Source organism: Leopardus geoffroyi, chromosome D2 (assembly GCF_018350155.1).
Source record: "Leopardus geoffroyi isolate Oge1 chromosome D2, O.geoffroyi_Oge1_pat1.0, whole genome shotgun sequence".
NCBI classification, from domain to species: domain Eukaryota; kingdom Metazoa; phylum Chordata; class Mammalia; order Carnivora; family Felidae; genus Leopardus; species Leopardus geoffroyi.
The window spans coordinates 22828872-22841886 of NC_059334.1; the positions used below are offsets into that span (position 1 = coordinate 22828872).

Below are 13015 nucleotides of genomic sequence, written 5' to 3' on the forward strand. Positions count from 1 at the left end.
TAAGCGTCCGACTTCAGCCAGGTCACGATCTCGTGGTCCGTGAGTTCGAGCCCCGCGTCGGGCTCTGGGCTGATGGCTCAGAGCCTGGAGCCTGTTTCCGATTCTGTGTCTCCCTCTCTCTCTGCCCCTCCCCCGTTCATGCTCTGTCTCTCTCTGTCCCAAAAATAAATAAACGTTGAAAAAAAAAATTTAAAAAAAAAAAAAAGAAAAAAAGAAAAATAGAGGATCAATTGAAAAATTCTATTTTCTCATGAGCGGAAGGATAGTAGCATTTTGTGAGAGCATGAGAGTGACAATATCTGGTCATATATGAATCTTTTGGTCTGCTAAGCCAGGATGCTAAGCTTGTGGGTTCAAAGTTGGTGTCAGTTGCTTACATGTGACAACTATACATTAGTGAACTAACAATAACTTGTCATTCATAAGATGATTTCTAATATAGCAAACTATATACTTTCATAAATATTCTATGTGATATTTTTTAGTCTTCCAAATCCCAACTCACTCACTCCCTCTCTCTCTCTCTTTTTTACACACACTCACATACTCTTACTTGCATTCCTAACACATTTTTTTTAAGGCATACAATAACATTATTCTCTTTCGAATAGAAATCAAAGCAAACATGTATTCCTTAAATGTCATGAAAAAGTGTTAAAGGACTGATATTCCCAAATGAAAACGGGAGTCTTTTCTTCCTACTGACCACACACCTTCAGTAAAGGGCCCATTTGAAGGAGCAGAGAGGAAAGCCATGTCCAAGCTATCAGATCAGTCCTGAGGCTAAGTGAAATGACAGTGGATGTGGCCAGCACACTGTCACATCTGAACCTGGTATAAGCCAGTCTCCCCACGTAAAGACCTTCAGGGCAGCATCGTGCCTGCACTGTGGTAGCTCTGATTTGTTCTGAATGTAAAATGAAAACAAACTTTGGCAAGCAACAGAAAATATCCAAGTATTTTTAGTCAGCCTCTTTGTAACCCATACCCTTAAATTGGGCATAAGTCAATTCTGACAGTTCTTAGAATTGTGTCATCAGGATTCAGACTTCGCCTGACACGATGCAGCATTGTTCCTGATTACTCATATTCCAGAGTTCAAAGACAAAAGAATTCTATCACAGAGGCTCATGCTTTCCTTCATCTTTTCTATTAAGCAAATCGAATGTTCTGACAGCACACCTATCTATAGATGTCAAGTCACATTTACAAACATCTAAATCAAAGGCTTGCCTAGGCAAGTCTTTGGTATACGAGATTCAAAAAGTGACCTTGGTTTCTTAAATGCTGCCATTCAATTCACATTCTATAAAAACACATAATCAAAGTGGTGGGGGGAAACAAAGAAAGAATCAGATATCAAGACATAATAATTGGTTTCCTTTCATTTTTATCGATCATCTTCTTATTAAATTCAGAATTCATCCAAGCTACCCCTTCAATTTGTGCACTATGAAATCATACCTCCTCAGTCTCTAATCCCAGGAGGACTTTAATATTTTAAGTAGGTGAGAGGATTCAATAACAAAAATTCTGAAAAAGGATTCTGTGTTGCCTCCTGAGGCCCCAGACATTCCCTTGCCGGCAAAGTGGGTTGGACCATTAAATGACCGGAGATGAGAAATGAGAAACTGGAGTGGGTGCCAAGCAGCAAGGGGCCTCTTTAGAGTTCAGATCTCTGACTTCTGGTGTGTTCTTTGAAACTGTGACAAGAGAGAATGGAGGCAAACTGAGCTGATTGGCCATTGTGGGTTCCAAAGAACCAAGGCAGTTGAGTTTATACCCAAACCAGACAGAAGCCACAAAAGACATTCCCAAGATACCAAAACTGTAAAGCAGAAGAAATCCTTCACTTTGGATAAAAAAAGGCATCAACTCCCAGTCTCTTTTTGCCCTATTCAGATTTATTGACTCACCGAACTGGTGAATTCCTGGTGGTATTGAAGTCTGTAGAGAAATCATTTATTTCAGCCTAGGAATGCCAATGCCTCATGTCTTCTGACATCACAGTACAAAGTCAGTTCTTCAGTAAAGACAGCATTTAAACCACATATAAGACATAGCTACATTTGGTTTGGGCACAAATACATTATTAGCAGAACAGAACAAGAAAGTCCTAAATCCACACTTGAATGGTTGTTTCATGCTCATATAATATTTAAGAAAAACTAAAACATTTCAATGTTGACACATGACAACATATATATTTGTTCTCATCAGAGTAGTGCTGAAATTCATGTTCCATTCATTCCAAAATTGGTATCGATTATTAACTATGCTGGATTTAAAACTCTAAAATGTGGTCAAAGAATGATTCTGAGCAAAAAGAGGACCCTAGAAATATAGAGGGAATGGGGAAAACTAAAGGATACCCATTTTTTTTTCTGATTCTGCCATTATTATTTCAGACAGCCTCTTAAGGTTTTTATTTACTCAAAAATACAAAATGAGAGTTTTGGGTAAGACCTATAAAAGCCCCTCTTAGCTTTGAAATTATGAAGATCTCTGTTCAACTAACTAGATTACTAACTAAATCTATGCTCTTGGTCTAATTATTCAACATATAATTCAATTTTTTAACTTTAGAAAATGAAAATAATTATACTTTTGCCCCTTAAAATTACTGGAAAAGAAAATACACCACCAAAATACAAAAGTTCTTTAAGAGGTGAGACATAACATACATGGGTAAGAAGGAATTAACAGTAGGATTCAGATGAGTCTTAGTTTATTATCAGTGACACAAATAACACTGACCAGCAACACGACAACATCTTGTAAGGCTGGTGATATGATGGGAAGAAATATCTACTGAACCAATGTAAAAATCTAAAAAGACTATGTTATCATTCTTATGAGTAGTTCACAACAAAAAATCAGTATTACTCTACCATTTCACTGAATATCAACAACAAAATAACATCATTTAAGGAAGATGATGCAAGTGAATATTTCAAAGAATAAGGGCAATGATATGTGTTAAAGCAGTAAAATAACTAAAGGTTCCATAAATAGGAAAAAGATTTAAAAGTTAATGTTATTGGATTTAGCCAAAGGAAGTAGCTGTTGTTAGACAATTTTTGACATACCAAAATGGCAATTTTGCATAATTCACCCTAATAAAATCTATACATATGAGTGCAGTAGTCACCTCAGAAAAAACAATAAGCTATAATAACATGAATTATATCATTTGACCTTTTTAGCTCTTATTGTACCACTGAATGAAATGGTCTCCTCACAACAAACCTATGAGATAGGTACCATTACTAATCTATCTTCACATTGAGGAAGTTGAAGCACAGAGTGACTCAGTACCTTGTCCAAGAACATGGAACCAGGTAGAGTTGAGATTCAAATACAACCAGTCCTAACCCTTTCCTTAGCCTGCCTGTTGCAGAGAACAGATATTACCCAGACTAAAAGATGAAAGAAAGTGGATGTTAAGCATATGGAAAGATAAGTGGCGGCAAGTCCAGGGAGGTGGGAAAGGGAGAGGGGGAGAGTTGTATCATTTACCCATCGCTGTATAGAGGAAAGGCAGCCTGCAAGGCCCACTGGGCAGAACACTCCTCAAGGTAAGATGGGGCACTGGGGTATCATGGCTAAAAGACTTGCACTATTAAAAACATCAAACTGGCTCTCCTAATTCCAGATTGAGCAGCATCTGATCATAATTAAATTTCTATTCAGGCTTTTCAAACAGAGAATGTACTAATGAGGCAAGCCAAGCATTTGATTTTCATGGCATTATAAATGGAGAAATTGATGCTGCATTAGTCTCCTGGGGATAGGGCCACTCTTGGATGTCATAAAATCAAACCTCCAATCGTACAGCTGAGGACCAGATGTGGAACATAGGTAGCACTCCCAAGGTACCATTCTACCATGAGCACGTGTCCAGGTGACCAGGTGGCTCCATGAGGCAAAAACTAAAAAAACTTTTAAACTGTTCTCTGATTTAAATTTTTAGGGGTGCCTGGGTGGCTCAATCGGTTAGGTGTCCGACTTCGGTTCAGATCATGATCCCACGGTCCATCAGTTCAAGCCCCGCATCGGACTCTGTGCTGACAGCTCAGAGCCTGGAGCCTGTCTTCAGATTCTGTGTCTTCGTCTCTCTGCCCCTCCCCTGCTCGCACTGTTTTTTTCTCTCAAAAATAAATAAAACATTTTTAAAAAATTAAATTTTTAAAAGGTTACAAAACCTCATCCTATATAAATAATTCTTTCAGTCCATGTTTATAATTATGACAAAAAAGGGAAACCAAAAATAAAATATCTATTGAGTTCCATCTTAACTTTCTTTACCTTTCTGGAGCTTCGGGAATAGTAGGATCCATAGTCACCCTAGAAACAAAGAAACAAATTTTAGCAAACATGAAAGAATTTTAGATATTTACCATGACAACAGTTTACAAACAGTTATTTGTTTTTAATGTTTATTTATTTTTTAAGAGAGAGAGAGAATAGGTATGTGTGTGTGAGCAGGAGAGGGGCAGAGAGAAAGAGAGAGAGAGAGAAAGAGAGAGAGATGGAAAGACCAAGAATCCCAAGCAGGCTCTGTGCTATCAGAGCAGAGCCCAACACGGGGCTCAAACTCACGAACCACGAGAATCAAGAGTCAGACACCCAACAGACTGAGCCACCCAGACGCCCCTTCAAATGATTATTATTAATGGACTTAAAAACACCGGACGTGCCTTAAAATGCAAAGCAAAACAGAGGAAAGGTGACGGTGCACAGTGAAAAAAGGAGCCTGCAGGAAATGTTCCCACATAACTAGCTCAATGAAGAAAAACTCTGAAGTGTGCCAAGTGTGATTTGATTCACCAAATCAAAGGCATCGATAATCTGAATAGAATTTTTAAAAACAAAATTGTGTCAAATACATAAAAAGTGTGAACCTGAACATGAAAGGAATATGCCCATGAGATACAATTTCAACAGTGTTAACAATAGACTGCGAAAACAGTCTTGCTTAGTGAAGATTTTGGCACCGTAAAACACATTCCCCACATCATTTTTCTTCACAGCTATTAAGAGAAACCCATTTTCTCTCTCAAACTTCATTATCCCAAATATTGTTTACCAAAGGCCAGAATAGCAAGACAAAGAAAAGCCAAACACCGGATATGCAAGAGATGACATGGTTCCAGTAAGACAATGGCAGCCTCAAAAGAGAGAACTACAGACCTATTCTGAGTGCAGGCGCTGCCAGATGAAGGAGAAGGCTGACTTTCTGCTTTTACAAAGTGCTAACTTTATCCTGCCATGAGAAAATGAATTTAGCTCATTCCCTATGAGGATATAATAATATGTGCAAGATGCAAATTATTCCAACTGGCATAGATTAAATCTATAGAATGTGAAGAGACGAACACAGTACTTTGCACCTTTAGCTGTAGTGATGCTTGCTTGCATTAGTTAACTGTACCGAAAGCTACACAAACGGATGCCTCAGGAGTTTAGTCTTCTCAACTTTTAAAAATTCACTCTCGAATCACAAAGAATTAAATCTGAAATTTGAAATTCCTATCTGTGTCCAATAAAGGAAAACAGGAAATGAACATTTCTAAAAAGATTTTTTTAATGTTTATTTATTTTTGAGAGAGCGAGAGACAGAGTGCAAGCAGGGAGGGGCAGAGAGAGAAGGAGACACAGAATCCAAAGCAGGCTCCAAGCTCTGAACTGTCAGCACAGAGCCCAACTCAGGGCTTGAACTCATGAACTGTGAGATCATGACGTGAGCCAAAGTCGGATGCTTAACTGACTGAGTCACCCAGGTGCCTCCAGGAAATGAATATTTCTAAAACCTTACTTTGGCCATATTTTCTTATTTAATCTGTACAACAACTTCTAAAAGTAAACTTAATAGCTTTTTTATAATCATAAAAGCAATATGCATTTATTGTAGAAAATATGCACAATGCAGAAAAAACCAATGTACACACAATTTAGAATGGAATTTATATCTTCTGTTGCTCCCTTTCAATATTCCCAGGCATACACACACAGAGCTTTTTAAACAACATTGGGATTATACCACAGATAGGGTGTGTGTTGCCTTTTTCCCTCAATAGCAAATCACTTTTACCAATAATAGTCTTTAAAAACACAGTCTTAATGGTTACATTTTGGGACAACCGGGTGGCTCAATTGGTTAAGCATCCAACTCGATTTTGGCTCAGGTCATGATCTCATAGTTGTGAGATTAAGCCCTACATGGTACTCTGCGCTGGGCATGGAGCCTGTTTGGGATTCTGCCCCTCCTCTCCCTTCAAAAAAAAAAGTTACATCTTCATATTCACATGACACTATTTGTTAAACATTTCCTGATATTTCTTGTTAAAGTTGTGTTGTTTTTCTATTTACCTGGGTACATCTAACATTGCAATAATATCCTTGCACGAAAATCTTGACATTATAGCTGCCAGTTTCCTTAAAAGAAATTCACCAAAATAGAATTTCTGAAGAAAAGGCATACGCTTTTTCCATGGCACTTGCCCACAGCTTACAGACCAAAAGAACAAAAATCTATACTGGCACATTTCCATTTATGGTGTTGCAGATACTGCATTTGTTTACAAATTGAAGGTTTGTGGCAACTTGCCTCGAGCAAGTTCTATTGGCACCATTTTTTCCAACGGCATTTGTCCGTTTTTTGACTGAATGTCAAATTTTTATAACACTCACAACTTTTTCATTATTAGTATATTTGTCAGAGTGGTCTGTGATCAGTAATTTGGGAGCACTATGACCTTGTCCAATATAAAATAGTAACTAAGTTGATAAATGTTGTGTGTTTGCTAACTGTTCTGCAAACCATCCTCCCTGCCCCCTAAGACCTCCATCTCTCCCCCTCTCTTCAGGCCTCCTTACTCCCTAACTAACAGCAGTACTGAAATCAGGCCAACTAATAACCCTAAAATGGCCTCTAAGTGTTTCAAGTAAAGGGAAGAGTTGCATGTCTCTCACTGCAAATCAAAACCTAGAAATGATAAAGCTAAGTGAAGAAGGCATGTTCAAAAGCTGAAATTGGCTGAAAGCTAGGCTTCTTGTACCAGTTAACCAAGTTGTGAATGCAAAGGAAAAGTTATTGAAGGAAATTCAAAGTGAATACACAAATGATCAAAAAGCAAAACAGCCTCATCGCTAATATGAAGAAAGTTTGGGTGGTCTGGACATGAGATCAAACCAGTCACAACATTCCCTTAAGCCAAAGCCCAATCCAAAGCAAGGCCCTAACTCTCTTCAATTCTATAAAGACTGAGAGAAATGAGGAAGCTGCAGATGAAAAGTCTGAAGCTAGCAAAGGTGGGTTCATAAGGCTTAAGGAAATCTCCATGTTTAAAGAAACCTGTCTGCAAAACATAAAAGTATAAGGTGAAGCAGTAAGTGCTGATGTAGAAGCTGCAGTAAGTTATCCAGAGGATTCTGCTAAGATAATTAATAAAGGTGGCCACACTAAAAAGCAGATTTTCATTGTAGACAAAACAGCCTTCTAGTGGAAGAAGAGGTCATCTAGGACTCACAGAGCCATACGGAAGTCAAGGCTTGGCTTCAAAGCTTTCACTAACAAGTTGACTCTCTTGCTGGAGGCTAACACAGCTGGTGACTTGAAGTTGAACCCAGTGCTCACTAACCATTCTGAAAATCTGAGGGCCGTTAAGAATTACCCTAAATTTTCTCTGTATGTGCTCTATAAGCAGAAAAACAAAGCTTGGATGACAGCACATACGTTTACAACATGGTTTACTGAATATTTTAAGCCCACAGTTGAGATCTACTGCTCAGTAAAAAAGATTCCTTTCAAAATATTACTGTTTATTGACAATGTACGTGGTCACCCAAGATATCTGATGGAGATGTAAAACGAGATCCATCTTATTTTCAAGACCGCTAATGCAACATCCATTTTGCAGTCCATGGATCTTGACTTAAAACTTTTATTATTTAAGAAATACATTTCATAATAGACACTTTTCTAAAGAAGACATCCAGATGGCCAACAGACACATGAAACATGCTCAACATCACCCATCATCAGGGAAATACAAATCAAAACCACACTGAAATACAACGTCACACTGGTCAGAGTGGCTAAAACGAACAACTCAGGAAACTACAGATGCTGGCAAGGATGTGGAGAATCAGAACCCTCTTGAACTGTTGGTGGGAATGTAAACTCGTGCAGCCACTCTGGAAAACAGCATGGAGGTTCCTCAAAAAATTAAAAATAGAACTTCCCTATGACCCAGCAACAGCACTACTAAGAATTTACCCAAGGGATACAGGAGTGATGATGCATAGGGGCACATGTACCCCAATGTTTATAGCAGTGCTTTCAACAATAGCCAAATTATGGAAGAGCCTAAATGTCCATCAACTGATGAATGGAGAAAGAAGATGTGGTTTACATATAAATAGAATACTACTTGGCAATGAGAAAGAATGAAATCCTGCCATTTGCAGCAATGTGGATGAGACTGGAGGGTATTATGCTAAGTGAAATAAGTCAGTAAGAGAAAGACAGATACCATACATTTTCACTCATATGTGGATCTTGAGAAACTTCACAGAAGACCATAGGGGAAGGGAAGGGAAGGGGAAAAAAATATTTACAAACAGAGAGGGAGGGAGGCAAACCATAAGAGACTCTTAAATACAGAGAACAAACTGAGGGTGGATGGGGGTGTGGGGAGAGGTGAAAATGGATGAGGGGCACTGGTTGGGATGAGCACTGGGTATTGTATGTAAGCCAATTTGACAATAAATTATATTTTAAAAAAATAAAGTCTTATAAAGAAATAAAACCACTAAAAAAAAAGAAAGAAATACATTTCATAAGCCGATAGCTGCCATAGATACGATAGGGATTCCTCTGATGGATCTGGGCAAAGTCGATGCAAAACCTTCTAGAAAGGATTCACCATTCTAGATGCCATTCAGAACATTCATGAGTCATGGAAAGAGGTCAAAATATCAATACCCACAGGAGTTTGGTAGAGGGGGATTCCAGCCCTCATGGAGAACTTTGGGGGGGTTCAAGACTTCAGTGGAGGAAGTCACTGCAGGTGTGATGGAAACAGCAAGAGAACTAAAATTAGAAGTGGAGTCTGAAGATGTAACTGAATTGCTATAATTTCATGATAAAACTTGAACAGATGAGGAGTTGCTTTTTTTGGATCAGCAAAGAAAGTGGTTTCTTGAGATGGAATCTACTCCTCTTGGAGATGCTGTGATGATTGTTGAAATGACAAAAAGGATTTAGAATAAACCATAAACTAGTTGATAAAGCAGTGGCAGGGTTTGAAAGAACTGACTCCAATTTTGAAAGAAGTTCTACTGCGGGTAAAATGCTATCAAACAGCCTTGCATGCTACAGAGAAATCGTTCGTGAAAGGAAGAGTCGACCAATGTGGCAGACTTCACTGCTGTCTTATTTTAAGAAATTGCCACCGTCACCCCAACCTTCAGCAACCACCACCCTGGTCCAGCAGCATCCATAACAATGAGCAAGACCCTCCACCAGCAAAAAAGAGTACGACTCCTGGCAAGCTCAGATTGCTTTTAACTAAGGTATGTATATTTTTTAACATAATGCTGTTATACACTTAAGAGACTACAGTACAGTGTAAACATAACTTCTATACACAATGGGAAACAAAAAATCATATGTTTTATTGCAATATTCACTTTATTGTGGTGGTGTGGAACCAAACCCACAGTAACTCTGAGATATGCCTATAGACTGCCCACCAAAAAGACAATTAGCAGTGTATCTCAGGTCCTATTTCTCAAATTTCTCACAAATATCTTAACAATTTCATAAAATGTTTTTTATTTCATAGTGAAAATGGTGTCTACTTCTACTTTTAGTTGTTTTCTTCTTGTTAGTGCTTCTGAGCAATTTTAAAAATTCATGGTAATTCTCCTATTTATTGCCTTTGACCATTTTTACTTAGGAAATTTGTGGGTTTCTTATTGATTTGTAAGAGCTCTTTGTACAATAAAGAGATTAATCATTTGTGTATCTTAGTTGTATATTTTCATTGGCCTTCCTAGTCTGTTATTTGCATTTGGGTTGGTTTCTAATAGTTTTTGATGTGCAGAATTTTAAGTGTTATGTAGTCAAACATATCAATCATCTCTTCTGTGGTTTCTTCTGTGGTTTCCATGCTTGGAAAGTTCTTCCCTAGTCCAGTTGCAATTAAATAGCTATTTCTATTTCTTTTACTTGCCCTCTAATTCCTGCCACCACCTTTTACCCTTGGCCCTTTTCTTCAATCTGGATAGAATTTTTGCAGGTATACTGTGATGTGAGTACTTAATGTAATTTCTGACAACCTCCCTTGTCTTTTTCCCCAAACCACTGGTAAAATCACTCACTCCTTCATGGTTCATTTGTGTAAGATTCAGTTTGAGAGCAATTGCTTTGAGGTATAATATTTGCTCTAATGTCAGCTTTGGCACCTGGGTAAGTTTTTTTTAACTTTTTATTTTTATTTATTTTTGTTAATTTTTGAGAGAGAGAAAGTTAGAGAGAGGGGGGGACAGAGAATCCCAAGCAGGCTCCATGCTGACAGCACAGAGCCCAATGCAGAGCTTGAATTCACAGGCTGTGAGATCATGACCTTAGGTGAAGTCAAACCAACTGAACTACCCAGGCACCCCTTAACTTCCTTAAACTTTAGTTTCCTTATTTGTAAAATGGAGATCACAACATCCATCTTGCAGTTTTGTTGTAAGGATTAAATTAGATAATTTACAAAAAGCCCTTAGTTCAGGGCCTACCACAGCACATATGCTCAGTAAGTCAATGGCTGGACACCACATTCAGGACAGTCTATTTATTTGTCTTCCTCTTACCATCTGTCTATTCTTGTGCTCACAGTGTAAACTTGATGTTACACATAATATTTGGTAGGAAAAGTATCTGCAATTATTTTATCAAAATTGCCTTGGCTGTTCCCACCTGTTTGTACATAGATAGCCCCAACTCACTCTTCATTTCAGTTATGCGGTATGGTCTTTTCTTTCCACAACCATCTCTTGCACACTTGCTTTTTGGTACATAGGCCCAAACTTCCAAATCAATGCTTAAAAGTTTGGGTGCCTGAGGGCGCCTGGGTGGCTCAGTCGGCTAAGCATCTGACATCGGCTCAGGTCATGATCTCATAGTCCGTGAGTTTGAGCCCCGCGTTAGGCTCTGTGCTGACAGCTCAGAACATGGAGCCAGCTTCCAATTCTGTGTCTCCCTCTCTCTCTGTCCCTCCCCCGCTTGCACTCTGTCTGTCTGTCTCTCTCTCTCAAAAATAAACATTGAAAAAAAATTTTTTTAAGTTGGGTGCTTGGGTGGCTTAGTTGGTTGGATGGCTGACTGCAGCTCAGGTCCTGATCCCGTGCTTCGTGGGTTCAAGCCCTGCATCGAACTCTGCTGACAGCTCAGAGCCTGGAGCCTGCTTTTTATTCTGTGTCTCCCTCTCTCTCTGCCCCTCTCCCACTTGCACTCTGTCTCTCTCTCTCTCTCTCTCTCTCTCTCAAAAATAAACATTGAAAAAAATTCTAAAAAGTAATGGCAAGACATCCTTGTCTTTTAACTAATTAAAATACTAAAGATTCTAGAGTCTCATCATTGAGTTTGTTGTTGGCTATGGGTTTAAGGCACATAGTCTTTGTAACACTGAAGTCTTTATATTACTGTTTTTTGACATTATTTTTATTTCTATCCCACATAGGAAAATGAATTGTAAAGAGGTAACATGAGCTGCCCAAAGTCATACAGCCAGCACATGGAGTCTGAATACACACCCAAGTTGTCTGATTCCATTATTTTTTTATTTTCCATTGCAACAATGCTATCACCCTATAATATAGTCAGTCTTCAAGCCAGCTATTTGTTTTGTTCCAAACTTAGCCATATAAATTCATTTAGATCTTATAAAACATCTTCTTATAAAAGTAATATAATAAAGGATGGCTAATTTCTCAGCTGATCTGAAGAAATGTAGATCATCAGTTATTACCTGTAGAAATATTTCAGTATTCATCAGCATGTGTATGGTAAAGAGAATCTAGTAGGATATACCAAAGACATGGCTGGAAATCCTCCCTAGATATCCCCCAAGCAGAGAGAAGAAAGAACGTCTATCGTTTTGGGCCACCTAAGGGTAGAAAGGAGTTGTTTAAAGCAAAACAGAAGCTCTTCAAGGAAGAGGATTGGGAGTTAGCAGATGAGACGGAGATGGTGGTAGAGAGTAGAGCAGAAGGACAAAGCCAGAAAAGAGGGTTTAAGTGGCATCTCCTGACATCCTCCTTCTCCTTAGACCCATAAGGGCTGAATGTGCCTTTAGAGCAAATGCCAAATATAAATAAAATTTGGCCCATCTGTTTTCCTTTTCAGCCAAGCTCTGATCTCAAGTTTTCCCCTCCCTCTGATCCACTGCATTTCAGAAAGACAAGTTTTCCTTCTATTGGCCTGACCCAAAATAAATACATGTCTTTCTTTTTTTTTTTTTTTTAATGCTTATTTATTTTTGAGAGAGAGTGGGGAGAGAGAGAGAGAGAGAGAGAGAGAGAGAGAGGATGAGTGAAGGAGGGGCAATGAGAGAGGGGGACAGAGAATCCAAAGAAGGCTCTGAGCTGATAGCAGAGAGCCTGATGCTGGGCTCAAATTCACAGTCCATGAGATCATGACCTGAACTGAAGTCAGACGCTTAACCAACTGAGCCACCCAGGTGCTCCTAAATACATGTCTTTCTGCTCTAGGGAAGTTTAACTTTAGCAATTGCTGGACAACTGGCAGGAAATAAAAAATGCAGATAAAAAGAAAGTTGCAGTTTCAAAAAATCTCACAGTTGACCCTAGTTCTTCCTAGAACGTAATTATCCAGACCACACTCTATCTCTACATGAGCTCCATCCTCTTCAGTGAGAGCTCCTTCATGGGCCAGATTTCTGCCTTCTTCCTAACAGAAACCCCAGATGTTGCCTGTCCCAATCCTCTCTGTACTAGG

The 13015-nt window shown here is 38.7% G+C and overlaps 1 protein-coding gene across 1 annotated transcript in view; it reads right to left on the bottom strand.

Annotated features, from left to right (window-relative positions):
- Positions 1-13015, bottom strand: part of ANK3 (ankyrin 3) — a 687904-nt gene that overhangs the window by 566053 nt on the left and 108836 nt on the right. The window contains exon 2 of the mRNA XM_045437484.1: positions 4309-4347. Coding sequence (XP_045293440.1) covers positions 4309-4347 — 39 coding nt within the window. The remainder of the gene's footprint in view (positions 1-4308; positions 4348-13015) is intronic.